General features: G+C 44.6%; 2 protein-coding genes across 3 annotated transcripts in view; both read left to right on the top strand.

Annotated features, from left to right (window-relative positions):
• SYNPO2L (synaptopodin 2-like) overlaps positions 1-1,259 on the top strand; it is a 21,862-nt gene extending 20,603 nt beyond the window's left edge. Inside the window, exon 4 of the mRNA XM_010152747.1 lies at positions 1-1,259. This exon is cut by the window's left edge and continues 1,071 nt beyond it. Within this exon, the coding sequence (XP_010151049.1) occupies positions 1-1,259 (1,259 nt within the window).
• A 10,115-nt stretch (positions 1,260-11,374) lies between these two features.
• Positions 11,375-26,396, top strand: part of MYOZ1 (myozenin 1) — a 16,057-nt gene continuing 1,035 nt past the window's right edge. Inside the window, exons 1-6 of one of the 2 annotated variants that reach the window (XM_010152744.1) lie at positions 11,431-11,538; positions 12,907-12,911; positions 13,596-13,692; positions 15,313-15,494; positions 24,033-24,264; positions 26,219-26,378. In XM_010152744.1, the coding sequence (XP_010151046.1) occupies positions 13,617-13,692; positions 15,313-15,494; positions 24,033-24,264; positions 26,219-26,378 (650 nt within the window). In that variant the 5' untranslated portion in view covers positions 11,431-11,538; positions 12,907-12,911; positions 13,596-13,616. Of the gene's footprint in view, positions 11,539-12,906; positions 12,912-13,595; positions 13,693-15,312; positions 15,495-24,032; positions 24,265-26,218; positions 26,379-26,396 lie in introns of both variants that reach the window. The other variant, XM_010152745.1, reaches the window with a different exon arrangement.

Below are 26,396 nucleotides of genomic sequence, written 5' to 3'. Positions count from 1 at the left end.
CAGCCTCTTCTTCTCTGTATATTAGTCCAGCACCATCACAGCACGTGATAAGCAGTTCTCCCCTGCCAAAGCAGCCTTCTCCTGCCATCTCACCAGCAACACCACGACCTCCTTCAGAGCCCTTAACCTCCAGGGAGCAGAGGATTGCTGTGCCAGCTCCCCGCACAGGCATCCTGCAGGAGGCTCGCCGGCGAGGCAACAAGAAACCCATGTTCAGTAAGATTGAGGAGAAGAAGAAGAATTCACCCAACCCTGAGCTCCTGTCTCTGGTGCAGAACCTGGATGAGAAGCCAAAAGGTGACCACCCTGGGGCAGGCTTCGAGTCTGGGCCTGAGGAGGACTTCCTCAGCTTGGGTGCTGAGGCCTGCAACTTCATGCAGTCCTCTGGCCGCAAGTTCAAGACCCCACCTCCAGTGGCTCCTAAGCCTCAGCAGCAAGATGCTGGACTGGTAAACGGGGCCCAGGACATGCCTCAGCTTAAAGGCAAGGGGGCAGAGCTCTTTGCCAAACGCCAGAGCCGCATGGACAAGTTTGTGGTGGAGACAACACGGAAACTGGAGTCCAAGCCCAGGACCCCCTCTCCTTCCCCTTCTCTACCCTCTTCCTGGAAATATTCACCCAACATCCGGGCTCCCCCTCCAATAGCTTACAACCCAATGCATTCCCCTTTCTATCCCCTGGCAGCCAGCAAATCTCAGGCTAGCAAAGCAGAGAGCAAAGTGAAAAAGGCACCTGGCCAGAAATCGGGGATCAAGGTCATTGATTTAATGCGCCACCAGCCGTATCAATTAAAGTCAGCCATGTTCTGTTTTGAGGATCCTCCAAGCCCCAGCATTCAGCAGTCTCCTGGTCAGCCAGCCCCGCAGCAACCTGGCTCATCCTTCACAGCAGCCAAGCAGGTCCCTGTGAAAACAGCCAAGACCCAGGAGATTCGTCGCTTCTCTACTCCAGCTCCCATGCCAGCCTCAAGCAGCCTGGCACCCACTGTGCTTGTGCCCCGCTCAGCCACCACATTGGATGAGCCAGTGTGGAGAACGGAAATGGCCTCTTCTGCCCCTGCTACGCCAGCGCCCTTCCAGGTGGAGCTCAGCCTGTCCCCTAAGCCATACCAGAGCTCCCCAGAGCCTGGTCAGGCAGCCCAGGGGCCTTCCCCAAACCCAACCTCGACCTCTCGGTTTCAGGTGGCCAGGCCCAAATTCTCAGCAGCGAGAACGGGGATGCAGGCCAACGTGTGGAGGCCAAGCTTTGGCCACCACTGAGGCAGGCACCCCTCCCATCCTGTCTGTGGCCCCGCAGAGATAGCGCTCGTTTTGTCTTTCATGTCAGCTCTGTACGTTGGGATGAGTGACACAAAATGAAGAAAAGAGAAAAAAAAAATACTACCCTTCTGCACCACCCTCTCCCCTAGCCTGCCCTTGGTCTCAGATGGGCAACTTCATGGCAAGGCTTACTGACTGTGGCTACAGCAGGAGGAAGAATGTGGAGAGAGGGTACACAGAGACTGGGAACTTGCACACAGCAGCAAAACCCTGCTGCTGGAAGGGGTGAATGACAAGGGTTGTCTCACATGAGGATAGGTAGGACATAGTGGTTCTCCTTTCCCAAGGGCTTTGGAGTCACCCCTGAATGAAGGGAGTCACCCCTGAATGAAGTGGAGCAAAAGCTTTCCAGGAAGAAAGGGTCAGAGATGGGATTACAGTACAGAAGCCCTAGCTCCCCACTAGACTGCTTTTCTCTGAGCCTGTCAGTCCATGCACACACCTGTGTGCACAGATGCACACGCATGCACACGCATGCACACAGCAACTCTCAGCAGGGAATGACAGTACAAGTGGGTCTTTGCCTTGGACACTTCTCCCTGACCACCCTCTGGAAGGGCATGGGAAAGGAGGCAAGAGCAGAGTGAGCAGGGGTGTTTGCACATCCATGCATGGGCAGACTGTCCTGTGTGGGAGGGTGGCCACGTGTGCCCGTTCCTGCAGTCACCAGGGCTGGGGGGAAAGGGAGAGTCATCCTAGCTGGTGCTAAACATGGCTATATCAGGTCTGGGGGCAGTTTGCCAAAGAGAGGTGTTGAATGGATTTGGTGGGGCTATCACAAGCTGGAAGAACCACAGGAGGAAGTACCAATTTCTGGGGATACACAAAGGAAGGCCCTGCATCATTAGTCCCACTGGAACAGGATACAGGTGCTGTAAGTACAAAGGAGGATTGCATGGCAGAAGGTACAGTCTGCTTTAAAAGGAAGCAGGATTGAACATGCATTTGCAAATCATCGTTTGGTTTAGTTTAGGACAGATCTGTTGCTAGATTGGAAATGGGTCATGACATAAAACTTGCTGAAGACTGTGAATTGCTGGAAAATGGAGCCCTTTACAGACCCTCGGTATGGAAGTAGAGGACAGGGAAACAGAAAGTCACAAGTAGAATTACATACTAAATTATTTAAGTATCCTTGGGGTCTGTGTTTGGTAAGAACTGAAATGCTCTGAGAGTCCCAGAGCTCAGTTTGCTGGCGATGCTGGGGAAAGAGGACTGGTTACTCCTTGAGTGTCCCAGGCTAGCCCCACACTTAATCCCTACGCTAAAGGCATAGAGGAAGGAAGCATTCCCTTTCTCAAGGAAGGGTTCAGGGTATTAGTAGGGACTGTGCATGTGTGTGTGGATGTCATCTGTGCTTGCTTGCACACACCCCTGCCATCTGCTTTCCATCTGTGCTCCCCCTTTTGCAGCAGCCACTTTTACAGCATGATCCCACAAGTACAGCAAGAAAGCATTGCTCCTGGAGCAGTGGCTCCCAAACCCAGCTGCTGGGAAGGGGCTTGCCACCTCTTCCTGGGCAGTTTGCCCAGCCTTTTGCTAGACCCTTGGGAATGAGTACTGGCAGCAGGATGAGGGTCTCAACCCTGCTTGAGATATGTCTCCATCTCATTAGATTTGATCCTGTCCTTCAAGTAGAAGCTGGTCTCTGACTGGACTGAGCACAAACTTTGGATGTACAAAACTGTAGGTTCTGGGGATAAAAAGAGGAGTGCAAATGGGGCTGATGCCAAGTCTGTGAGCAGTGCAGCTGGTGTGGTTTCACACTAAGCACAAGCCAACCTTCCTCTGCACAGCTGGAACCTATGATGTGGGGTTCTTTTCACAAAAGCTTGGGGCTCTACTTTTTCATGGAGGCTCTAAGGTGCTTCTCTGTGAGCTCCTGCAGATTTTGCGTGCTCTCCTACGAAGACGAGAGGGCCATGCTACAAAACCTAACTTGGATGATTGCTTTCTCACTCATCTTGTCCTGCATTGTCAGTGTTTCTGGAAAAAAATCCTGTGTGCTACAGCAAGCTGAATCTCTGTGTTTCTTCTCAAACATGGAAGGAGTCGTCCTCTATTTTTCTAGGAAAGCTGTGGAAAGGAACTAAGAGACTAACAGTGCTCCAAAAGCCTCATCTCTAGCCTCCTTATGGGGTGCTGTCTGTCACAGGCTAGTGGTTTTAGCCACTAGCCTTAGACAAGCTAGCCCGGGTTGAAAGCATCACTGAACTCAGGTGTAGAGAGGGGTTGTGTGGACCAGAGAAAAGGTGCTCAAAATAATTCTGCAGTGAAAAACAACCTCAGCAAGCCTGATCCTCAGGCCCCTAAAGTTAAGTGCTCTCAGGACCTGAGTGTCTTTGGAAATTTATTTTGCCCCTGGAAAAAAAGAGAAGTCTGGCCTTAGAATGTAAGGAAGATTGCATGTGGTTAGTATTTCAGTGGTCCCATTCCCAGTTTCTGGGAGACACTGATGCAAGCCAAAGGACTGATGGCCAAACACTGTTGAATGTTACATGTCAGGACCCACATAAGTGGAATAACTATATTTGGCCCATCATTTCTGGTAATGTAGTGGGCAGAAGATAAAAGAAGTTAGGTCTGATTGGAGAATGAATATTAAACATCAGAGCAAGGTAAAAAAAACCAGGAGCCTGGGGATCCTGCATTTCACTTCTAACATCCTTGGTTCAAAGCCATGTTTAGAAGGAAAGCCAAACTAGTGTGATGGATCTCAGCCCCTCCCAATCTTTTCTGGATCCTATGCTGACACAGGACTTGATCTGCAGAAGCAGAGGGTGTTGCAGATGAGGCCTACAGTACTTGTGGAGTATCCCAAATAAGGCCTGTAGCTGCAAGTAGCATGAGATGAGAAGTAATACTGAAATGCATCTGCTAAGCTATAAGGAAGAAACCTGCGCTACTACTGGCTTCAAGTAGCTCTGCTGGTGTCTCCTCATGAAAATATTGTGGCTGGCCTGTTAGAAAGGTCACCGGTGAGGTTACAAGGAATACTTTTGAACCATATAAGCTTGTCTTGAGCCTCTCCAAATTTCTGATTCCTCAGCTGTTGAACAAGCACAGACATAAACAGTTGTTTGACAAGTTTTAGCTCCCACCTGCTAAGTTATAAGCTGCAGTGGTAGGCCAAACCCCAGTGTCCCCTTGTTAAGCACTTGAAGATGTCTGCATGAGCTCTGATTTAAAACTGCCTATCATCCCTCCTCTCTAGCACGCTGCAGGTTACACACTGCAGGTATGACAATTCTGGGGGTTTATCTTTGCTTCAGAAGTATCAGTCCTTTCCCTCTGAATATATGGGAACACTTGCCAGAGATTTCCCTCAAGATCCTGCAGCAGTCGAGAGGAAGAAGCTCAGAAGAGACTGGTGTGATGAGGAGTCACTGGTCACCAGCCATGAGCACAGCGCAAGCGAGGATTGTCCCTCAGAAAGAATATGCTCCCTTTCTGCTATAATATCCAGCATCCCCTACCAGACCCTCTTCCTAGAGGAGACTCGTCAGTGCTCTGAGAATGGGAGCCCAGCAGCAGTGCTCTGTCTGGTGGAAGATGTGACCACCGAAAGAGAACAGAGTTGGCATCTTTCTTTACGGAAATACTGTTTTTCCTTTCTGTTTTGTCTTTTTTTTTTTTTTTTTCCCCAATTTATGGTCACTTTCTATTTGTTTGGGCAGAAGAATAAACTTGTGATTTGCACTTTACATGTGGCATTTTGTCACCTTCTTTGCTTGGAACTGAGAAGTAACTGCTATGAGTACAGCACCTGCAGTTAGCACTACCAACAAACTACTAAGGCCAAGAGATTATGAGGAGTCCAAAAAAGGATAGGATGCCTCAGCAATGAAAACACCTAAGTTGCACTTTAAACCCCTATACACTAAAAAAGCCCTATGCAGGCCAGAACATATCTGAGATCCAAAACGTTGGTACTATGGGCTATAAAACACTCGCCCGCAGGGTAAAGAAATTTCTTCATGACCCAGGCCCAGATGACCTGCCACACCTCTGCCCCTCAGCCTACTCTAACCTAAACCCTACCCTCTGCTTGTAAATCTGGTATCAAGGGAAGTTTGTCAGCTTTGGTAAATGCAGATATAAACTCACATTGAACAATATTAACCAAGAGATCAGAAAACCAAATCAGTCAGAAAATCAAGTATAGCCCATTGTATTCTCAGGCTCCAAGCCCAACTCAATTAATGTTCAAGTCCACTCCATTTCTGGCTCCTGAGGGGTTCACTGGTCTCTGTTAACATCGTGTTATGAGGTTGCCTTTCTCAGATACATGTAACTCAGACAGCAATTCCTGAGCACTGCCCGAGACACTGGCGTCAGCTGTAGGACTGAACTACAGACTCTGGACACTTGTCCAGGTATCACTTCGTGGATGTTTTTCAGATTAAGTAAAAGGAGGGGTCCCTTATGCAGTGATCTGGAGGTGGGTCTTGGGACTATCCAGCATATTTCTGATTGATTTGTGGACAGGAAACGCAGAAAGGGGCCATGATATTTGCTGATACCAAACCTGAGCTTCTGTCCAGCCAGAAGCACAGCTCCCAAAGAAGTAAATCTACAGATGCACAGGCTGCAGATTAGGATTGCATCTTGTTTTGCTTAATAAAGCTGACATAGTAGGATTACGAGCTACTCCAGATGGTTTGACACATTGCAGGACAGTTCCTGCGTCCAGGGCTCTGATTAAATTCCCTGTTAACCTCTACAGCCTTCTCAAGTGAGAGTCATTTCTTCTAACAGCAGATCATGTCAGAAGGAGCCAGACAAACAGACTCTCAAAGGTGGAGCAGAAGCCAGTCCCGAGGTTACTGGCCCGAAGCAGAGCCAAAGGATTACTGAACAGCTATGCGGCAGGCTAGGGATGAACTTGGACTTCAGTGAGCATTTTGAAACCAGAAAATAGTAAGGTGTCTAGTGGGGATATCTATCCCCAGAAAATCACACTCGGTGGAAGAAGAAAGGGTACAGCAAAGAGCACCGCAGGGCTAGTATGTGGCATGTAGGAAGAGTAAGGGTGTTGCCAGGCAGGACAGACCTATAGCTTCAACGGCCACTAGATGCTGCCACTGTTCTTCTCTGAGTTACCTGGGTTTTGGCATTCTCCTGATGCGCCGTCGAGTCTGGAGGGTTTAAAATCTTAGGAAATCCTTTCTTCCTAATCTATCCTCTTTTGGCGTTCACATACGGTGTTGCTCAGTCCCAGATACCAGAGGAGAAGGCCAGCTTCATACCAGGGAGTTTTGGCAGCGAGAAGCTTGCAGCAGCGTGGAGGGGATTCCTGGGTGGTAGCACATGGGGCACACAGGCAAACAGGCTGCTCAGCAAGTAACACACCGTCGGCATGCCAGATATTTCAACACGCACTCCAGCGCTCTGATCAAATCCTACATATTTCTGTCCCAGTCCTAGATCTCATCGTGCATTAAGCCCACTTGGTGGCAGGAGGAAGCCTGGCATTAACAGTTTGTTGCGGTGCTACAAACTACTGACAAGGCTTCCTGATGTCATGTAGAAGTGGAAGACATTAAGCATGTATGAAATATTTTAAAATAACAAATATTATATATGATGTATTTAGGAAAAAAAGTGCCAAATCAAGAGTTTTGCAACTTTTTTTCAGAACAGATTGAATTGTATTGAAATCCACTGCTGATGAATACTTTCAGCACAGATCAGTCCTGGGTTCCAAGGAAAAAGGTAAGCAGGCCCAAGGTTTAATTCACTAACTTTTGAAAATTAAAATGGTGAAGGCTATTTGCCAGGGTGACACTGTTTGCAGGCTTCCACATGATCAAAATGTGCTCAGGAGACAGCCCTGCTGACGATGCCTGGCTTAGCTACTGCTTTTGTCCATCTAGCACTCTGTAACAAGGCAGATCTCATCTGCTGCTCTTGAAATGATTTAGCAGACATCAACAATTTGATGTTAAGACTATTTGAAATTAGATGCACAAGAATTCAGTGCAAAACTTAATTTTGAAGATACAAGACACAGAAAGCAAAGCTTTGTGCAGGCTGTTCCTAAGGCTGGTTAAGCAAAGGGTATATTTGGAAAGAGGGAGGTGGTCACAGTGACATACAGACAGTTGCCTGTATGATTAAAAACTCCTCCCTGAAGTGCTGAAATGTCCTACAGGCAGCACATGTACTACCCCGCTGACCTAAGTGGAAACTCCATGTACTCAAACAAAGATTGAATTTAGCCACCACACATCACCACGCTCCAGGTAAATCCTCCCCCCAAAACAAAACTAAAACAGCTCATCAAGTAAGCTTGTAATGATTTAAAACCTTGAGCACTGAGTAGCCTGAGTGGGTAAGATAACAGTAAGAGCCCTACATAACTTATCTGTGCTGTGTTCATCGTATTACTTGTGGCAGAGAGACCAGATTGGGACTATTCCCAGCTGAAAACTTCACTGATCTGCTGACCCTGGCACCACTGCAGGGCACAAGTAAAGTCTCTGCTAGACCCACCACTGCCATTTCTAGACTAGTGAACTAGATGTTTCTATCTCTCAGAAGAAACTGTGCATAGAGAGGAGAAAGTAGCAGGATTTGGTGCTCAGCCTGGTAACTGCAAATGGAGACATGATTTTATATGAAGGTAGAGTAGGAGGTGAGAATCTCAGTTAAAGATGTGCCTTGGTGCATAAGTGCATAAGACTGCTTTATCCAAATCACACTATAAATCCTGGTGCCATACTGCCAGGATAAACCCTCTCTTACATTCCTTCTGGGTTCCAGGCTCAGGCTCTGTGCAGCACACTCCAGCTGCACTCTTAGGTCCTGTGTCTCCCCCAGTGTGTGTATATATGCACATGCAGATGAAAATAACTTCTGGAGGATCAGGGTTGCAAGGACAAAACAGGACTTTACATAGCACTGTGTGAGGGCTATGGATCATCTTTCAAAGTGAGGGTGGCCAAGGTCTCTTCAGAATTTGAGCCTGATGACAGCCACAGGCACAACAGCACTGAAAAGCCTGGACAAGAGGCTGGTCTAAACCTTGGATTTTGCTACTGGAATTTCTGAGGAGTCCAATAATTGGTCTAGGAACCCTAATACTACCCACCAGCATCTAGGAACTAAAGGAATCTCTCCATCTAATAATTTCTGCTTCCAGATACTATTTCTGAGCCTTGGATAAAGATCTTGCCCTGTACTCTCTACTCCTAGCTTACTTTCCTTCATATGATTGCCCAATCCATCTCGTTTCCAGATTCTCACCATCCTGCATGAGACTTTGTCTTGGTGTACAAATGCTTTGTTCCCATCAGACCATGGTTCCCATCAGTCCTTGAAGCTGGACTTCACGGTCCTGGGCCTTGCTCCTAACCCTGCTTGCCTCTTGCCCTTTGGGCTGGGGATCCGCAGGGCAGTCCTGTGTGCTGGTATTGGCTGACCCTGCACTGCTGTCTGTTCCTTGTTCCTGGTCCTAATTGCTGGGCATGCTTGTGCATACGCTGATTGAGATCCTCACACACCATGCTGGACATGCCTTCTCTTCACCTCCTTGCTACTGCTTTTCCCTAGTCTCTCTTGAGTTTTATAACAGGGCTCACATCCGTTTCCTGCTCACCTCTAATTAGCAGCCATGGGTACTCTCCTCTCTCCCAGCCTGCTCAGCGCCTCTCTCCCTGCAGCTACCGGGGGGCAAGAGGGAGCAGGGAAGCAGCAGGCCATGTTCTGGCAGGGAAGAGCAACCACGTACTTCCCTGCTACATCATCTTGTGGAGCTACACCATGCATCAAAATCCATCAGGTTTCAACATGATATCCATCTGGCACGAACTGTTCCCCTAAGGTGTAATTTGTGCTCAAGAAGGCACAGGAGATGATTGAAGAAATAATACAGCAGCTATAAATTGGTCTGAAAACAGCTGCTGGAAGCAAGTAGAGAGGAAGCAGAGTTTAGCATCACTCTAGTGACTGCAAGAAGGTACCATATAGTGGTAGCTGCATTTCTCAGCTTCCCACCCCATAATATAAATCACAATAATTTCTTGGATGATTAAAAAAAATGGAGCTAGAAACCTTAATTTTAAGAGACAACTGCACCTCATGCCTTTAGAAATGGAGAGACAAAGGGCTGCTGAGTATAGGCTATATAGCAGCACATTGTGTCTGTTCTCACTAAGTCCCCCTGCCCCCCTTCCCATCGCCTTGTGACAGGCAAAAGTGCCCTTGATAAATAGGCTTTAGAATGCAGGGAACTTGACAAGGAGAGCGGCAACTCAAAGAGCATGACTGGACTCTGCAGCAGACAATGGGCACTCTTGCCCAGTGTGGTGCTAAACCCACCCAAGAGGAATCAGTGATGTGGTAAAAAGCTACTCCTCTTTGTACAACCTGCAGTGGGCAGGGCTTGGCCATCACCAAGACACCTGCTCCTCTGTGGCCACCTGCACTTGTGCAGAGTGGGTGTGAAGTGGGGACAGGCGGTCAGTTGTGGCAGTGGCATTTGACACCCTCCAGCTTTGTGCAGATGTAAATGCCTTCACCAGGTGGGAAGCCCTGTGATGGTACCCAGAGCAGGCAGTGTGTGTTTACACATCAATTGTGCTATCCCCTACACCTCTTTTACACTGGCACAGCTCCAGGGAGTTACTCCTAGATCACCGGCCTGGGAGTGTAGAGGTTGGGTCTGGGCTGTCCAGCCCCCACGGATCATGCTGGTGTGTATGCTGGGCTGAGTGAAGATCAGCACTATTTTGGGTAGATGAAAGCTTACAGTGTGGTGCTACAGAAGTTAGGAATGAGGGAGAAGAGCTGTACTATAGGCACAATGTGAGGTATACACAGTGGTTATATGGATGCAAGCAAGAGGAGACTGGGAAACTTTAGGTCAGGAGATTGCCATACATGCCCTGACCCCGAGCAGGGTATAAAGGCTGAGTATTGCCTACGGGTACATTACAGTGCTCCTACACAGGATCTTCCAAACAGCACTGGGGGTTAACGCTTTGTGCTTTCAATCCACTTTATCACACTGGGAAGGTTTACACAGATTTGGTGCAGGCAAAAAAACCCGCAAAATAGCAAAAAGGGAAAATTACTGTGTCTTGATATTCCTTTATATCAACTTCCTTGCAGTTCTATGTGTGGATGATTTTCTACTACAATCACAGCTGTGGCTTGTTGGGGTTTTTTTTCCCCTCCTCTAGGCTCTAGGTTTATTCAGTGGACAGCTTGATTTTGATCCAATGTGAAATAGGAAGACAGTACTTTCTGTGCGATTTCTGCTTTACACAGAAGCTGAAAGGTATGTGCATTTTTGAGTAATCTAGTAAAAAGAGATACGTTCCCTTCATCCTACAACCAGAACGCAACTGAGTATGGGGGAAAAACACAGAGAGTCACCTCATAATAACCAGGAGCTAAAGAAGGGCAGTTATTTGCATGTGCACAGCTGCACCAAATGCAGGCAATTGCAACCTTATTTCTGTCATGAATCAGGAAATTAGTTTCCTTACTATTTGATTCTGCTGGGTTTCCCATACACATTACATAGCTACTTCCTAGAAGTCTGTAAATAGCTTTCTAGACTTTGCGGCTTTCCTACTACTTCTTGCTTCATGCATATTTTTCTTCTCTGTTTTCTGATGTATTATTTGAATGCCTGGCATTTTAGTAATTATGTATGAGAGCCTAGACGACACTGGGCTGAATGATGGAGTGAAGAGGGGGCAGAAGGAACAATCCCCAAGAAAGATTTTGAGGCATTACTGACAAACAGGATAGTGAGAAGGCTTTATGAATTGCATTAAAATTAAATAGGAGGAGGAGGAGGAACACCATGTTGATTTGAACAGGGAGGAGGAAGAAGTGAGACACCTATGGAGACCCTGGTCTTTCTGGGAACTGAGGCAGCAATGGCAGGAGGCCTGAGGAGCAACCTTTTCCTTTCCCCTTTCCTTAAGGCTGGCAGCGGTGCTATCTGAGACTCTGCCCTCTGGGCTGTTGGCTATTAATAACTGCAGGATGCCTGCATGAGCAGCCTTCAGGAGTCAAATTCACAGCACTTCGCATCAGCACTTTGTGCTGGGCAGAGCTTGCCTGCGCCCAGGCACCCTGGGTGAGCGGGGCTGCTGGACAAGCCTCCCAGCAGCACCCAGAGACAGGCTGGGAAGAAGTAGCCCACTGCCGAGCTGTGGGGCAGGTGCGTGAGCTGGTCTGAGCCTGGCACTGCAAGCCTCAGGTGAGTTGACTGGGCAGCCAAATAGTATTGAGCAGGAACTGGAGAGGGTAAAGACCGGTTTGGTGTGCAGCAGAAACAAGGAGATGACTGCTGCAAAGACTGATGCAGGAGAAGATAGAGGAATTGCATCAAGGGACAGAGCTCAGAGGAGAAAAGGATAATTGGGGCCCTGGCTTTACGTACGGGATAGTGGGGAGGATGGGGACTGAGGCTCCAGCAGCCTCCTCATGGTGGGGTGGCCGAAAGAGCTGTAACCCCAGAGTAGCTCTGGACCCTGTCCACAGTGAGAGACTGCTGCCCCATTCCTTATGCTAGACCAACTGTATACAGCAGGTTTTCCACTCCCCAGTCCTGATGGGTTTGTAAAGGAGGACAGTGGAATGGGTCGGACTTGCCCTCACTGGTCCCTGAGAATGGGTGTGCTAGATTAGCACGGTTCCTCACCGGGGCCAGCCCTTTCTGCCTTGCACCAGGGAGCCCACATTTGGGGCACTCAGATGATTTCTCTCTGTTTGGCCAGTCTTATGACCCATCAGACAAGCCATAACCTCCCACCCGTCTCCTGCTGGCAGCATTGCCCCTTTCCTGTCAAACAGGGCCTACTTCTTTTATATAGCCAAGCAGATGTCTGGCTGCTCGAGGAGAATGTGCAGCGCGTGCTTTATGGCTGCACCTGCTCACGCTTGCTTTGGGAATAGACCAGGATGGGCTCTTTTATGATGTGAACTGCTTAGGCAGCATCTTGGTAAAAAAGAAAAGCTTGGAAACCTGAAAGAAAAACGAATCCAAGAAAAGTGTATCTGCCAACGTTATTGGAGCTGGTTTGCTGTGGCTGGGCTTCTTTTAGCAGTTATCACCATCTCACCACATGAAAATCATGTTGCAAAAGGAGCAATGATGAAACTGCAAAATACATAGGAGACAAAAATGTCTTGATCACCACAAGGTCAGTGTACAGACTCCTAGAGCCAGCTGTTTGCCTGCTGGTTTTAGAATATAACTCATATTTCAATGTCTTCAGTTCTGAAATTTTAAGCAACTACAGTGCAAACAGGCAGAGGAACAGAGATAGTTATTGTCTGCATTTGCTGAAGCCAACAGGTCTTTGCTCATTTTTATTTGTATTGTATTGTGTTAGGTGAGGATCTGTTCCTCTGTATGCTGTTGTTTGGGTATGGACAGTGCTGAAGTGAAGGCAAGACATTTGCCCTACTTGCATTATGTGTGATAACGCCCAGGAAGAACTCTGAGAAGCTGCCTGAAGCGCAATTGCTTTAGAGATGGGGAACAGTGTACCAGAAGAAATCTGCCTCTTCCCCTCCTCCCCCCCAAAATGATATGTGATAAGATCAATATGTAAGATACAAGAGCAAGTGGCTTCAAACAACTTGGGCAAACAAATTTTCCTTTACCAAGTTTTCCTGTGCCTTTTCCCCCCAGCCTTTCTGTAACAAAACAGTAGCAGTCATAAAAGACAGAATTACTTGGGGTTTTGATTTGGTTTTTTGTTTCTTTTTTCAGAACTTGCAGTCTAGTAGCTTTCTGAATATGTATTCTGATTCTAATTGGACTATCTAAATATCCAGCCCAAACTTGCATATTATTCAAAATCCTCCCAAAATAACTCACAGAGAGACCCAAAGTCTTTATACAAAAATATATATTTCCACCTACTGATAACCGCATGGTATTGTAGTATGTTATGATAGAGCACAAGGTGATAACAGAGTACCACCATGGCAGACGGGGGTGCTGCGAGACTGCCACGTTGCAATTAAAATGCCTGTTTTGGATGACAATGTTATATGGCACCTTGGCAATGCTTCTGCTCTGATCTGCTGACATATTTTGTGTCATAATGCTAAGTTTCCAGAGAACACCACAATAGCCTGCTGATGGTATGCTGTTGGGGATGATACCATTTACTAGCCCCTTCATGTGGAAGGGATGGAAAAGAACCTGTGTGTGAAATGTGTCTCTTAATTGTAGATGGCAACTGAAAGGGAGGCAAGAAATACCTTTCCAGTGTTTCATTCTCCATTTCATTGTGTGTTTAGAGCAAAGAACCCTTTGTGGGAATGCCCCTTGCAGGGACTCCTGCTCCTGTTAAAAGGAAAAAGTCCACTAAGCTCACTGGGAAGCTGACACACGAAGGTAAGATATGCAAAACCGCACATGTGAGAATTGTTTGGATTTCAACCTGAATTTCAGCCTTTAAGATTTCACACCCTGTCTGACTGAACTCCCAGAGCAAGACACGCAGCGAATGTACCAGGAGGCAGAGCCACAAATATTAATAAAGCTCAGGCTTCAACCACATCACATCTTCTAATTTACTGTTCAAAAGTGTTGCACACATGCTCAGGCCAAATGTTGATCTAGATCACATTTGGTAAACTCATGTTCTCCTGCAGCATTCATTTGGATGCATAGCAATGTGAATGGCAAGAGAACATGATCTTTTACAGGTAACAATATTGCAGTGCCTAGTTATATTTTATGGTTTTTTCTCTCTCATAACCTTTGCCTCTGAATTGCTTTTCCTCTATGTGAAAGAATGCCCTTGAATCCAGCACTCATTAGTTGAAAAAGTCTAAGTCTTGTGGAGAGGGTAATATATCAGGAAGAATATAACCTGGAACACTTTTCTTTTTACAGAATACCTGTGTATTGGGTAGGGTGCCTTTTAATTAACTGTAATATCCTTATCTTCTTTTTACTTTTGACAGCATGGGGAAGGTTTTTAGAGGTTTTGAAAAATCATAATTCAGTGCTGTCCCTTTCTTCAGTCCCCAAAGAGGGCTGTAGAAACCTCTTTGCTAGGGTAAAGGTATACATTTTTCTGTTCATCTCTAATCCTCTGTTTAAGTAAACAAGTAAGTAAAACCAAAATTTTCACTTAAAGGCCCTTTCCTCCTGTGCTATGAAATAGTGCTATATGAAAATGGCTTCCTCAAAAAAAAAAAAATCATCACAGAGTAATAAAATAAATTTCTAATAAAATGAATGGGTTTATATCAATTTTATACCAGTATAAGGATGGAGATTCATTCTCTGTTGTAAATGAGATGTAGAGGTGGATAAGTGGTCTTAACCTTGCTTAATACAGAAATAAGAAAGCCTAGGAAAAGTTGCTTGTTTCTGCATAAAGAGCTTTAATTGTATTCCTGCAAGATTTTTACACTAAAAACATTCGAATCCATTGCTTTGATGGAGAATTGGTTGTAGCAAATTAAATGGAAAAGGACTTATCGAGTAACCAGAGTATTAAGACTTGAGGAGAACTTCAAATATTTTTCTCTTTAAAAAAATCTGCTTAAAACAAACAAAAGATGTAGTAACACTGAATATTGCCATGGTTTCAGGATAGTGTTTAAACCAAAGCATGCTAGAGGTGTCTTTATTTATTCCATGTCAGCCTAATTCATGGAGCTGACTGACACATCTCATTCCAGAGGAGGGGAGGCAAGTGTAGGTGCATTGTGAGGCAGTACTGCAGAATCCTGCACGGACTGAGGTGCTTCAGATGTGGGACATATGCATCTAGTTCCACCCTTCCCTGTGCAGTTTTGCCTTCATTGCAATTCAGAGTGAGTTCCACTCATCCGTATCCAAAGCATCATCTATTTCAAAATTTGGTGCATAGCTTATTTCATAAAAATTTAATTTAGAAGAGAATTTGGCTGGTTTGAAGTCACTACTGATGCTGGGAAGCAATGGACAAGAACTTGGACCAGAGCACTTGTAAAGCATCCCATTTCATGTGTTTTGTAGTCATGCCACAAGAGGTATCCAAGCTGAACTTGGGGAAGAAGATCAGCATCCCCAGAGATGTGATGCTAGAAGAGCTTTCTCTCCTCACTAACAAAGGATCCAAGATGTTCAAACTACGTCAGCTGAGGGTGGAGAAGTTCATTTATGAGAATAACCCTGATGCCTTCGCCGACAATTCTGTGGTAGGTTGGAGATTAAAACTAAAAAGCTGCTCTATACACCCAGGGGAAACAGGAGTGGAGTGTGCCCAAGCTCTCCTTTGTCTGTATGTGCATGGGCTAGAGGGGGCTGCATCAACTGCCAAAAAAGTGCAGGAAAAAGCCAGAATCATATAAACACAAAAGTTTTATCTCATCTTGGCAACACCATTAATTTCCTTTAGCAAATACTTGGTATGACCCATGCAGAAGCATGAGAAAATCCAGCACTGAGTGACAAGGGAGGACTGCATGTTTGGCAGGTGTTCAGACCTGCACAGGGCAGGACTAATTGGTTTGTACCCATTCTATTTCCTCTTTGCAAGACGGAAATGATCCATCCAGGTCTGACTTCAGCTCCAGTAGGTGCAGTTCTAATTTTAGCCTAGGATACACTTCTATGCTTCCTTCTGGGGAGAGTCCTCTGCTCATTTCTGCAATAAGTTCCATAAATGAAAATTCAGACAGAATCCTCCAGCCTGACACTGCAGTACCTTCAGTTTATTTACTAGGAGCTATGCTCGTTTTCTTCTAAAGTATTTTCCTCTCAGATATGGTGTATGAATTCAGACATTCTTTTTTTTTTTTTTTTCCTTTTCCCATGAGTTAGTACTGTTATTTAATCTTTGAACACCTATCTACAGTTGGTTTCTGGGTGTAACGTCTTCTGGAGGTACTTAAACTTTTACAAGAGAAACTATGCTTCCACATGATTGTCAGCAGTTCAGTAAAACAAATAGTAAACGGTTCATGTTCATATGCATTTTGATGCAGCATCTCCTCTTCTGACGTTCTTTAAAATTTATTTGATGTCATTTTATCCCTTTATGGCATCTAATTGCCATTCCAAGGAAACTCAACCAAAATAATAAAAATCAAGCTGAAGAAAATGTTCTTCCAAACAAAACCATGCATTTTTTAGCCTGCTGATGTTTTCAAAAGGAGCAAATTGTCAAATGACAATCTGGGAAGCAGGTTGTGGAAAGATGCCTGAAAAAAGAAGTCATTAAAATTACAACAGTAGGTCAGATAACAGACCAGGGATGACAGACCAGAGATATACACGCATATCCAGTGTTGTTGGACTTCGGGCAGTTTCTTCATCTCTTTGTGCCTAAGGTAGTTCATCTCTTCAATGAGCTATCTCCCAGAAAGGATGTGAGAAGGAATGGTGTGTTGAACTTCAGACTCTTCAGATGAAAATCCTAGAGAAATGCAAGCTGGTTTTGTAAATATTTAGCAATCTCAGAGCTCCTAAAACATATGAGGGCCAAGTTCATATATCAGAATCTGCTGCAGTGAGGAGTGAGACAATAATAAGGTGAGGGAATAAAAAAGGCTGAAGTCCAAACTTTGAAAAATTTGAGGGTGTCACTTAAAACTATCTAATCTGAGAAATACAAAGTGAATTATTTGTGACAAACTGACTCAAAACTGGACACGCACAAGGAGTCCTGCCAAGATTGACATTACAAAGGCTGATGATGGTTGCTTCTTTTTTGTTAGCTGTTTTTCCTACTTTGTTTATTCATCTGCATCTGACATTCACTCCATACCCTTTTTGTAGTCAATCTCCCCCTCTATGCTGTGAGAACACCCCTGCTCCCTTGCTTTTTGAGGAGGATGGTAAGATACTGTGCTGTGGAGAAACGTATTTGGTGATCAGAGAAGACCCTAACAAGACCTGGGGTTCTTCATGGCTTTGCTCTATGAGAACAATGGTATGGCCTCTAAATAGCAGTTGGTACTCTGCTTTAAAACCCTCCATCATTCATTTTTTGGGCTACATTTTCTCCACATTCATTGTACAGGTAAGAAATCTCCATTGGTCAGTGCAGGAAGACTTTGGTCTGCCCCACAGCCCTTGACTGGGACCAGGATTTGTTGCCATTTGCTGGCTGCCCTGTGCAAGGACTCTGCCAGCCTGCATCCACTGCCTCCATGGATTACTATTCCCATCACCACAGCCAGCATGAATTAACACCTTTGCTGGCAGTCAGAGCAGTGAGAAGAAAAGCTAAGTGGTCGCTGCAACTGAGCCATCGTCTCGGAGGGCTGGTTGCTCTTGGGCAGGTAAAGGCAACAGATTGGTGGCCTTGCTCTTTTCTTCCAAACCATCAGGATAGTGCCTGACCTTAGCACCAAATTACTTTCATCAGAAAGCCCTTTTAATTGCAATATCTGATTAGCTTTCTGTTTCCTTCCTTTCTTGCTCCTAGATCTGCTCAAAGGTTTAAACAAAAGAGAACCATGGGAGGAAGATAATGGCAGAGTAAAGAATTCCTACTGCTACTTCCAGTTACTCCCCCCCTCCAGTTAATTTTCATGTCCTTTGCTCCCTATCCCAAAGAAGTCCTTGTGCCTTTAAGGCTGTGGGACAGTGAAGGGATTTAAAGCTGGTGGTGTGTTTTCTGCTTTTATATAATAGATTTTTTAACCGTCTTGGAATATTCTCAAGACACACTTAGCAAAGAGGGGCAAGAAAGGTCTGGGATGGAGTACAGATTGTTTCTTTCCCCCCAAAAAAAAAAGTTTAACGGCAAGGTAATATAATATGAAAGCACACAAAGAGAAAGGTTATTAAAAATAAATCCAGACCATATAAGGGATCCCAGAATAGCTTGTGCGGTAGCCAATAAGCCCTCCACACATGGGAGAAGATCTCAGCAGTCTCGAGTCATCAATCCATCCCTCCTGCTTCTCTCCTCCTCCTTCTCCACCCAAACAACCACACTGGATAATCAGATCACTCACCCTAATTTTAGCAGAGAACACATATACATTGTGTGTGTGAACCTCAGAGAGCTGCATGCAGATGTGAGAACCTGCCGCTCTGTCTGTCATTACTGTATCCACACTCAGCCAGTTAAAGGCAAACGGTACCTAAACCCGCAGTCAAAAGGACTGACCGTTCCCAACATGAGCAAAATGAAACACACTACCTACTGTATAGCTATTTTCAATACTGTGACCCCTGTCTCTTGCAAATATATAGAACAAGGGCATGTTTTGGGGGACTGATGAGTTTGACGCTATTAGCACACTGACATGCTGCTAAAAAGGGAGAGTTCATGTGACACGCTCCCTTCTTGGTGCTGAGCTGGAGAAGCAGAGCTCTACTGAGCACTGTCTAGTAAATCAGTACGATTTCTTCTCACGCCAGGCTGTGCCACCCTGTCTCAGGAACTGTGGTTCTCTCCATGTCTCAGAGGACATTATCAACCTCACTGTGGAGCTGCAAGATGTAATTTATTACTGAGTAAAGACCATGATGAAATCCTATCGTGCTATGTGCTCTATTACTGCAGCATCTGACCAACTATAGCATGAAGGAAATTACTACATTTTTGTTTTAAAGGTGAAACTGAACCATGGGTAGATGAATGAATCACACAAAACCAGAGAGGGTCTCGATCTTCTCTCCACGTCACCTAAATCCCACTTCACAGTTCAGCAATTAGATCAGCAGTTCACAGACCTTTTCTCCACTCCATAATGTTAAATTTGTGTGGTCTCAAAGACATCAAGATCACATGAAACTTTCTTTTAGCCTTACAATCCCACTCATGATTGCCCTAACTCATCTCAAGGTACCACCTCTGCTTTGGGAACCTCTGTGGAAGACCTTGCTGCTATCATCAAGTGGAAACTGCCTGGCAGAGTCCCAAAACCATAGTTATGCTTGTTAGGTATTGCTGTTATGCTGGGTTTTTTTTTCCAGTGAGGTCTTTCTGCTAGTCAAAACCTGTGGCCTGATTTAGGTTACATGCAGGAGACAGTTTATAGAAAGATGATTTGCCTCTTTTTTTTTTTTTCCTCTCTTTCTGCTTTACCTACCAGATCTAAATTAAAACCATTTGGAAGGTGGAATAACCAGTATCTGAGTAGACATTTATCAGTAGTAGTACTTCAAAAAAAACCAGACCCACAAACAAAAAATTCCATCTTGATACTTTCTCAGAGTCATCCACAAGTTAAAATAGATGCAGTTTTCACGTCTTGGCAATGCTTGTATGAAAACAAGCTGAACATGTTTCAGCAAGTAATTTCTGCTGGATTTCAGGTCAGGAGGTCTCTTCAGATAAGCTAAGCCACCAACTGTGAAACACAACATAAGAAGTGAAAAAGGGTTAAAGAGGTGGATTACCGTTCTGGATAATGGCAGGAATTACCCTGCATTCCTTACTCAGAGGAGTAAGCAGAGGTGGCAGGAGGAAAATGGAAGTGGTTATGTTACAGTGCCAAAAGTGTTGACAGACAGAAGTACACAAACAACCTGCCTCAGAGATCTTAAGACGTTAAGGAGCCACACACGATACAGTGTGTGAAGGGAAGTGTAAGGATGGAGGCACAGAGATATTACCATGCAGCTGCTTGGTTTAATGCACAAGTGTGCACTGATGGCTCTGTCTGCCCCTTAATGTTCTTAGAAGAATGCCAATCAAGATACTGGAGGCAGGGTTAAAGGAAAAATGTTAGGAAAAGCATTCTTTCTAGGAAGTCTGTTCTGCAGGGAATATTAAACCTCTTGAACAAACGTTATAGGATAACCACAAGCTGAGATATGAGAGTCTCAGGTTATGACCTAAGTGGAGCGAGCCATTGAGATGTAACTTTTCTAACAAAATGAGTCTTGCTGTGCTGGAGTTGGAGTGGTGCAGAAAACCTAGAGGTCCCAACGACATCCAGAGCTGTGTAAGAGTAAATGTGCAGTCTGATGCCTTCTTACTCAAGAAGTGACTGGTGTGGAAACAACAGCATGACAGAGAGGAAGAGCCTTTTATTTTCCACTGCAGTTTGTTGGAGCACTGTGGGAAAATTTTGGACCAAAATTCTGAAACTCAGCTTCTTTCCTAAACAAAGAAAATGCAGCAAGGATGAAATAAAATATACAAATAAAATATCAATATTTTTGGGTGGTATTGGATAAAAAATTCCCATTACTTAAATGGGTAAATTCAGACAGAGAGGTATAAAATAATTTGCCTAAGATTAAACAGCTAGTCAGAACTAGACCTGGAAATAGAAAGCAGGAGCTCAACGCAATGAACTGTGACTCTTGGGGGAGTATGTTTAAAAAATTTAGCTTAAAATACTTTAACAGCTGAGGTTACTTTTTATTTTCATAATTTTTTTTAAGTGAACCATAGGCTTAAGTCTATGCAACTCTGAATTAAGGAACAAGGCACAGACTTAGATAAAAACAGCAGGCAGTCCACAAGATTCTGAAGTATCTGAATTTTAAATCTCCCATCCCACTATTAAGGAGCTTTTGAGTGGCTGCCACTGAGAGGATGCAGTCACAGTAACTTCAGAAGTGTTGGTAACCACATAGGCATCAAACCTTTGGGAAGCCCTTTATCAGTGAGGTGGAAATAGAAACACATTTGGTGGCCTCAATCATTCTCTTTAGGGCACAGCAAGGAGGTGACGGGAAGCACGCAGTGTCTCCTCCTGGGGACTGCTTGCAGTGACGTTAGAGCCTTGAGATACTTGGAGATCTCAGCTCCATTAGTTGGATCATCTTTCATTATCTATTTTTCATGAGATACTTGCAGTAGCTCTAGAGAATTCAGAGTTCATCCACCTAGGCACTCAGCCTGCAGGATCAGGCTCTTGCTAGCACTGAGGACTTCAAAACCATGAGCCCAATCTGTTTAGCCAACCCAGGGGACTACACATCACATGAACTTGACACAATTGTTCTCCTGATAGAATGGATTTAGGGATACCCAGGGACTGATAACATCCACTAGCTCCAGCTATGCACAGACAGCACAGACCCTGCCATGGAGGGACTGTTGTGATCTGCCCCCAGAGCCAAGAGGAGAAGGTTATCAGCATTCTCAACTGACACTCCTGGGCTTCTCTCCTGGGCCTTCCACTAACAGGGTCAATCAAACTTAAGGTCGGTTTTGTGATGTGAATATGCATACACATAAAAGCTCCACATCCTGTTAGCAATGGCCCAAGACATCCCCTCAAGTGTAAGCAGTATTTCACTCTGAACATCATGACCAGAGGCATGCTCTAAGTACCAGAGACAAAGCTGCACCTGCTCAGCTTTGGCTACATCGAGACTCCTGCTTGAGGCTGTGGTTCCTGAGCTCTGCTCTCTTGGAATGAGCTCGTTTGAATCCACAGAGGTTCAAGATTTCAAAAAGATGAATTTGCCTTTACCTCCTCTTATAGAAAAAGAAGATTTGACTATTAATTTGAGCTAAAACAATCTATTGTGGTGGCCAAAACCAAAGAAAATCATATTTTTATTTTAGCAGGTGAGTAGACCGGGGCATTACATAGAAAATAAGTCTTTACTCTCTGGATGGAGATGTCTGCTGAACATAGGATGTTTTCCCAGCAGGTCATGAAGAATCGTGAACTAGCCTGAGACCAATCAAATTAATTTAATTTGCACCTAAATAAGATTCAGGTGTGGCTTTCCTGAGGCAGACCTTGTGTTTCAGAGAAACTTCACGCTGGCTTAGTGATAATAGTGCAATTTAAAATAACACCAGATGACAATGATGCCCCTTCCTTGTCACACCAAATACTGCTGTGCACAAAATCAAAGCAGCCCTTTTCACTGTAGCTCATGTTATGCTATGACCTTTTTTTTTCCAGGACAGCGCATGTAAGTTAGCAGAGGAAAAGAGAAATAAGCATTTAATTCTGAGGAAGGGCTCACAGCATGGGTGAAACTTGGAGGAAAACAGATGCAAATCCTGTTTTGAAATTACTGAGCAAATCAACAGAAGCATACATCTTGCATATATATTAACGTTTTGAGAATAACCTCATTCTGACCCCTTGCCCTCAAAAAAACCCTTTTTTCAGTTTGCCTTTTTACAGCTACATAACTCCAACGCATAACTGAACAGATTGCCGGGCTAGCCCCTGCGTACAGCTTAATGCTCACAACCCTCTCCTTCTCAGTGCTTCCTGACATTCAGGGAAACATTATCCCCTCTGTTCCTAAAAAGGGAATTCCCTGCAGCTAGGAGAAGGACAGACAGTCCCTGAAGGCCCTGGGGGCACCAGCTCTGCCACTTCAGCCTGCTGCTGGCTGCCTGCCTGGGTTGCAGCCTGGTGACCTGCTGTGAAACCCTGGACACTGTTGCTGGAGACACAGGGAACAGAGGGTTAGATAATTCTGCCTTGAGCCTTATGGGGTTTTCACTTCTCGTCTATTTTTAGCTGACCGAACAGCTGGCCTTGGAAGCCTGTTTACAGCCTGGAAAGCTTCTTTTTGCTAAACTGTACTAGGTGTAAGAGCCCTGAGAAAGCCTTAACCCTTTGAGAGCCAGCCCTGAGGTTAGCATTCTTGTCTTCCATTGACTGCCTGAGATTAATTTATACAAGCAGAACTGCAGCATGAGGAACCACAGATTCACTGACTTCAGCTGCGTTTGTTAGATCTTTGCGGATCTACATCCAATCCCCTAGTCCAACAGGAAAGACCATATGTGATACATAACTAAGTTATTTGTATTAAGAGCTGTATGGGCTGTAACACAGAGGAGGTATTTTTTGTATCTGATAGGATTCAAGCTTTGATCTCACGTATGACAATACATAAAACATTTTTCCAAACATATTATACCAGTTTCCGTTCCACACTAATATTTATTAGAGTTGCTGTGTGCAAAGACAGGACCTTGTGCTAGCACCACAGGATCTATAAATCCTGCACAGCCTGTTTGATTTTTCACTAAGTACTGCAAGGATTGTGCCTTCTAGCCTGGAATGGGGAGAGTGGATGCCCTGGGCAATAAGACCAACCTGATTTTACTGTTGGATATAGCTTGCTTTCTTACCTTGTTGCTAGTTAGATTTAGTTCATTAATGGACATATTGCTACAAAAAAACCTTTCTTTTTGTCATTTTCCTCTCCCTGTCTGCCAGAAGTCTTGCCTGTTTTCCCAGGCTGCTCTGTCTTCAGTCTTTCTCAATGTGTAAATACCCCTCCCCATGCAGACGTTCATATATATATGGCAAACAGACATACAGGCTTCTATGTTGTCAGAGGTAGCCTGTTCTGATGCCCTGTAACACAGCTCCCACATTGTAATCGAGCTGACTTTGCTGGGCTATCTTAACCTTGGCATGAAAACACTTCCTATTTCTTTTCCAGCTTGCTTTCCCACAGCTTAGCCAATATAACTCTGCCTGGACCTTTACCTGCTACGGCAAAAGGTGTATTTCCTTTTCTCCTGTGTTTCATACTGATCGCTGCTGGGGACAATACACAGATCCCTCTCTTCTCACCCTGATCATCTAAAAGCACTGTGAGGTGTCCACTAAAAGGTGTGCTCCCATTGCCCTTGCTGCTGTTCTGCAACTGCTCCTATACTGCATATAGAGAATAACTCACACAAAGATCTGCCACTGCATTTGTAACTGAGACACAAAACTGGTTGGGTAACGGGGTGTCAGGAGTTCACGTTCTGGTACCCAGCCCTGCAAATGTGAATGGACCATGTCCTGTAACAGGGATTCCTATGCTCTATTCTCCTGCCCCAGGATCACTTTCAGAAGTTCATCCCACCAGGAGGGCATTATGGGGAAGATGCTCATGGCTATGCCCACGGGCGGATGGTAGGAGGAGTGACAGCTGGGCAGCACGGCTCCAGTAAGCAGCAGTATCCCGGTGTTCCTCCTCGGCCTGGAAGCAAAGGGGGCCCAGGGGACAGTGAAGGGGATCGTGCGGGGGAATCAGCTGGAGGTGGTGAAGGAGGCGATGGTACCGACAAAGGCAAGTATCTCTCTGCAAGAACAAGAAATAGCTGAAGCTATCAGAGCTCATGCCAACCTTAGGGACTAGTAAATAAGAAGATTTGGATAATCTTCAGAAAGGAACAGCAATATTGCTAAAAGTTATCTAATAATCACCATGAGTCTACTGAAGCAATATCTTTATGAGTAAAAGCAGTTTTAATTTAATTAGTCTTTGCTTAATTTTATCTGTTGTCAATTTGGCCGGAAACCTCTAGAACCAAAGCCTTTGTATGAGAATCATCAGGTCAAATGGGTATTTTAACAGTCCCTATGGGATTTCACAACAAAAAGCAAATTTCCTTGCAAATCAGAAACTGCTGTTTTAAGTGACCAAGTGAGTGACTTGTAAAATCCAAGGCTTTTCATTTACATTCTGGAAGAATGTGCATTTTATATCAAAATCAGCTTTTACATTTCTGGGAATCCCTGTGAAAAAGAAATTTGTGTAGACTCTCTTGTCTTCTTATAGGAGATTTTCTCCACTGTTATCCTATTTCTGCATGCAGGAAAGAGGATTAACATCATGCCATAGCTTTTACTGCTTTTATTTTTCAACCCTAGCAATCAATTTACTTTTAAACCACTTAATTTAGGTCCTCCACACAGAAATGGAGGGTAGTGGGTTTTAGTGTTATAATGAAAATGAGATTCATGTACATGTCTGCAATTCCCTGAAACCAGGAAAGCCCAGGATTTGGCAAGGTTTGAAGAAAATAAGCAAAAAGAAAGAAGGTGTGATAGTTTCAGAGAAGAGTTCATTCTTTGCCACTTACTTCATAAGGATTTATGTTTTCTACACAAACTCTAGCACCATGAAAGCACCAGGATGTCTAACTCCATTAACCTATTATTCCCATCTGCCCCAATCAAGTTAAGTGGAAATGATTGCTTAGGCGTTTTAAGGTTTCTGAAGGATGAGAATCTTAAAAGCATGCTATGTAACAATATATAACCGGTGCTCTTATTAGCAACGTGTTTTTATACCCCCCCCCCCCAAAAAAAAAAAGCACACAGAAAACCCTTGTCTGAGCTCATTTGCTTAATGGAGCAGCCAGAAACTAACCTAAAATTTCTGGCCATCAAGTATCTGACTTAACAGCAAAGTGCAGCTCTGCCATTGACAGGATTTTAACTTCCAGAGAGATACACCATCATATTTTCAAACAGCTTTTAGCCATTCTGAGGTGTTTGAGCCAGACTTGTCTCTGGCATCCTGGCTCAGGAGGGGAAGAACTTGAATGTCTGTTTGTGTAAGCACAAAGAAAATGCCAATTTATAAAACTACTGAGGCAAGGGAGATGGTAATTTTGGACATTCAAGAATGGACTGTTGAGGAAGACGTTAGTAAAGATAGTTGTGGTTGCCAAGACCATGAAATACGATGGTTCAAGTTTTTTAGTCAGTTAGAGCAAACTTCAAAGTTTGAGCTTAGTTTTGGAGTTTACAGTCAGGACTTTGTACCATCTGATGATGATGATGATGATGTTTATGTGGAGGGATTATGTCTGCTAAAATCAGACAGGGAAGAGAGAAGTAAATTATTAAATTAGATAGCATTTTGTCTTGTATAAAGCTTCCCCTGACGTAGTGAGAGAGATGATGGGATAAGAGCATTGGTTCTCGGGGTAAGAGGTTTCTATTTGAGCAACTAAAGAGAACAATGAAAAATTAGCTTTCAAATATATGCTCTAATGCAAATTCCTGAATGAGTGGCTCTTAGACTGGGGTACGCCTGCTGTGATGGATAAGGATGGAAGTGGTGTATGACAGTCTTTTTTAAGAGAAATCTAACCCTAAAATCTCAGATTTGATCTAGGAATTACAGAATCTGGAAACAAAGCTGGTGTCTCAACTTCAACAGCAAAATACAGAAAGGCAATGTATTTAGAATAAGTGGCATCTAACTTGAGTGTTTTACCTTCTGTTTATAGATGGAAAGTCAGGAGGCAAAAAAATCACTGTATTTAAAACTTACATCTCCCCCTGGGAACGTGCAATGGGTATCAGCCCTGAGGACAAAAGTCAGTTCACCATTGACTTACTGTCATATAGTCCCAAAGCTGATTTCCCCCATTACAAGTCTTTTAACCGGTAAGTCTTCTTGGATGT

The sequence above is a fragment of the Eurypyga helias genome, unplaced genomic scaffold (assembly GCF_000690775.1).
Source record: "Eurypyga helias isolate BGI_N326 unplaced genomic scaffold, ASM69077v1 scaffold22635, whole genome shotgun sequence".
Classification (NCBI taxonomy): Eukaryota; Metazoa; Chordata; class Aves; order Eurypygiformes; family Eurypygidae; genus Eurypyga; species Eurypyga helias.
The sequence above is the reverse complement of the archived record's forward strand: the minus strand, read 5'-3'. Positions and strand labels throughout refer to the sequence as shown.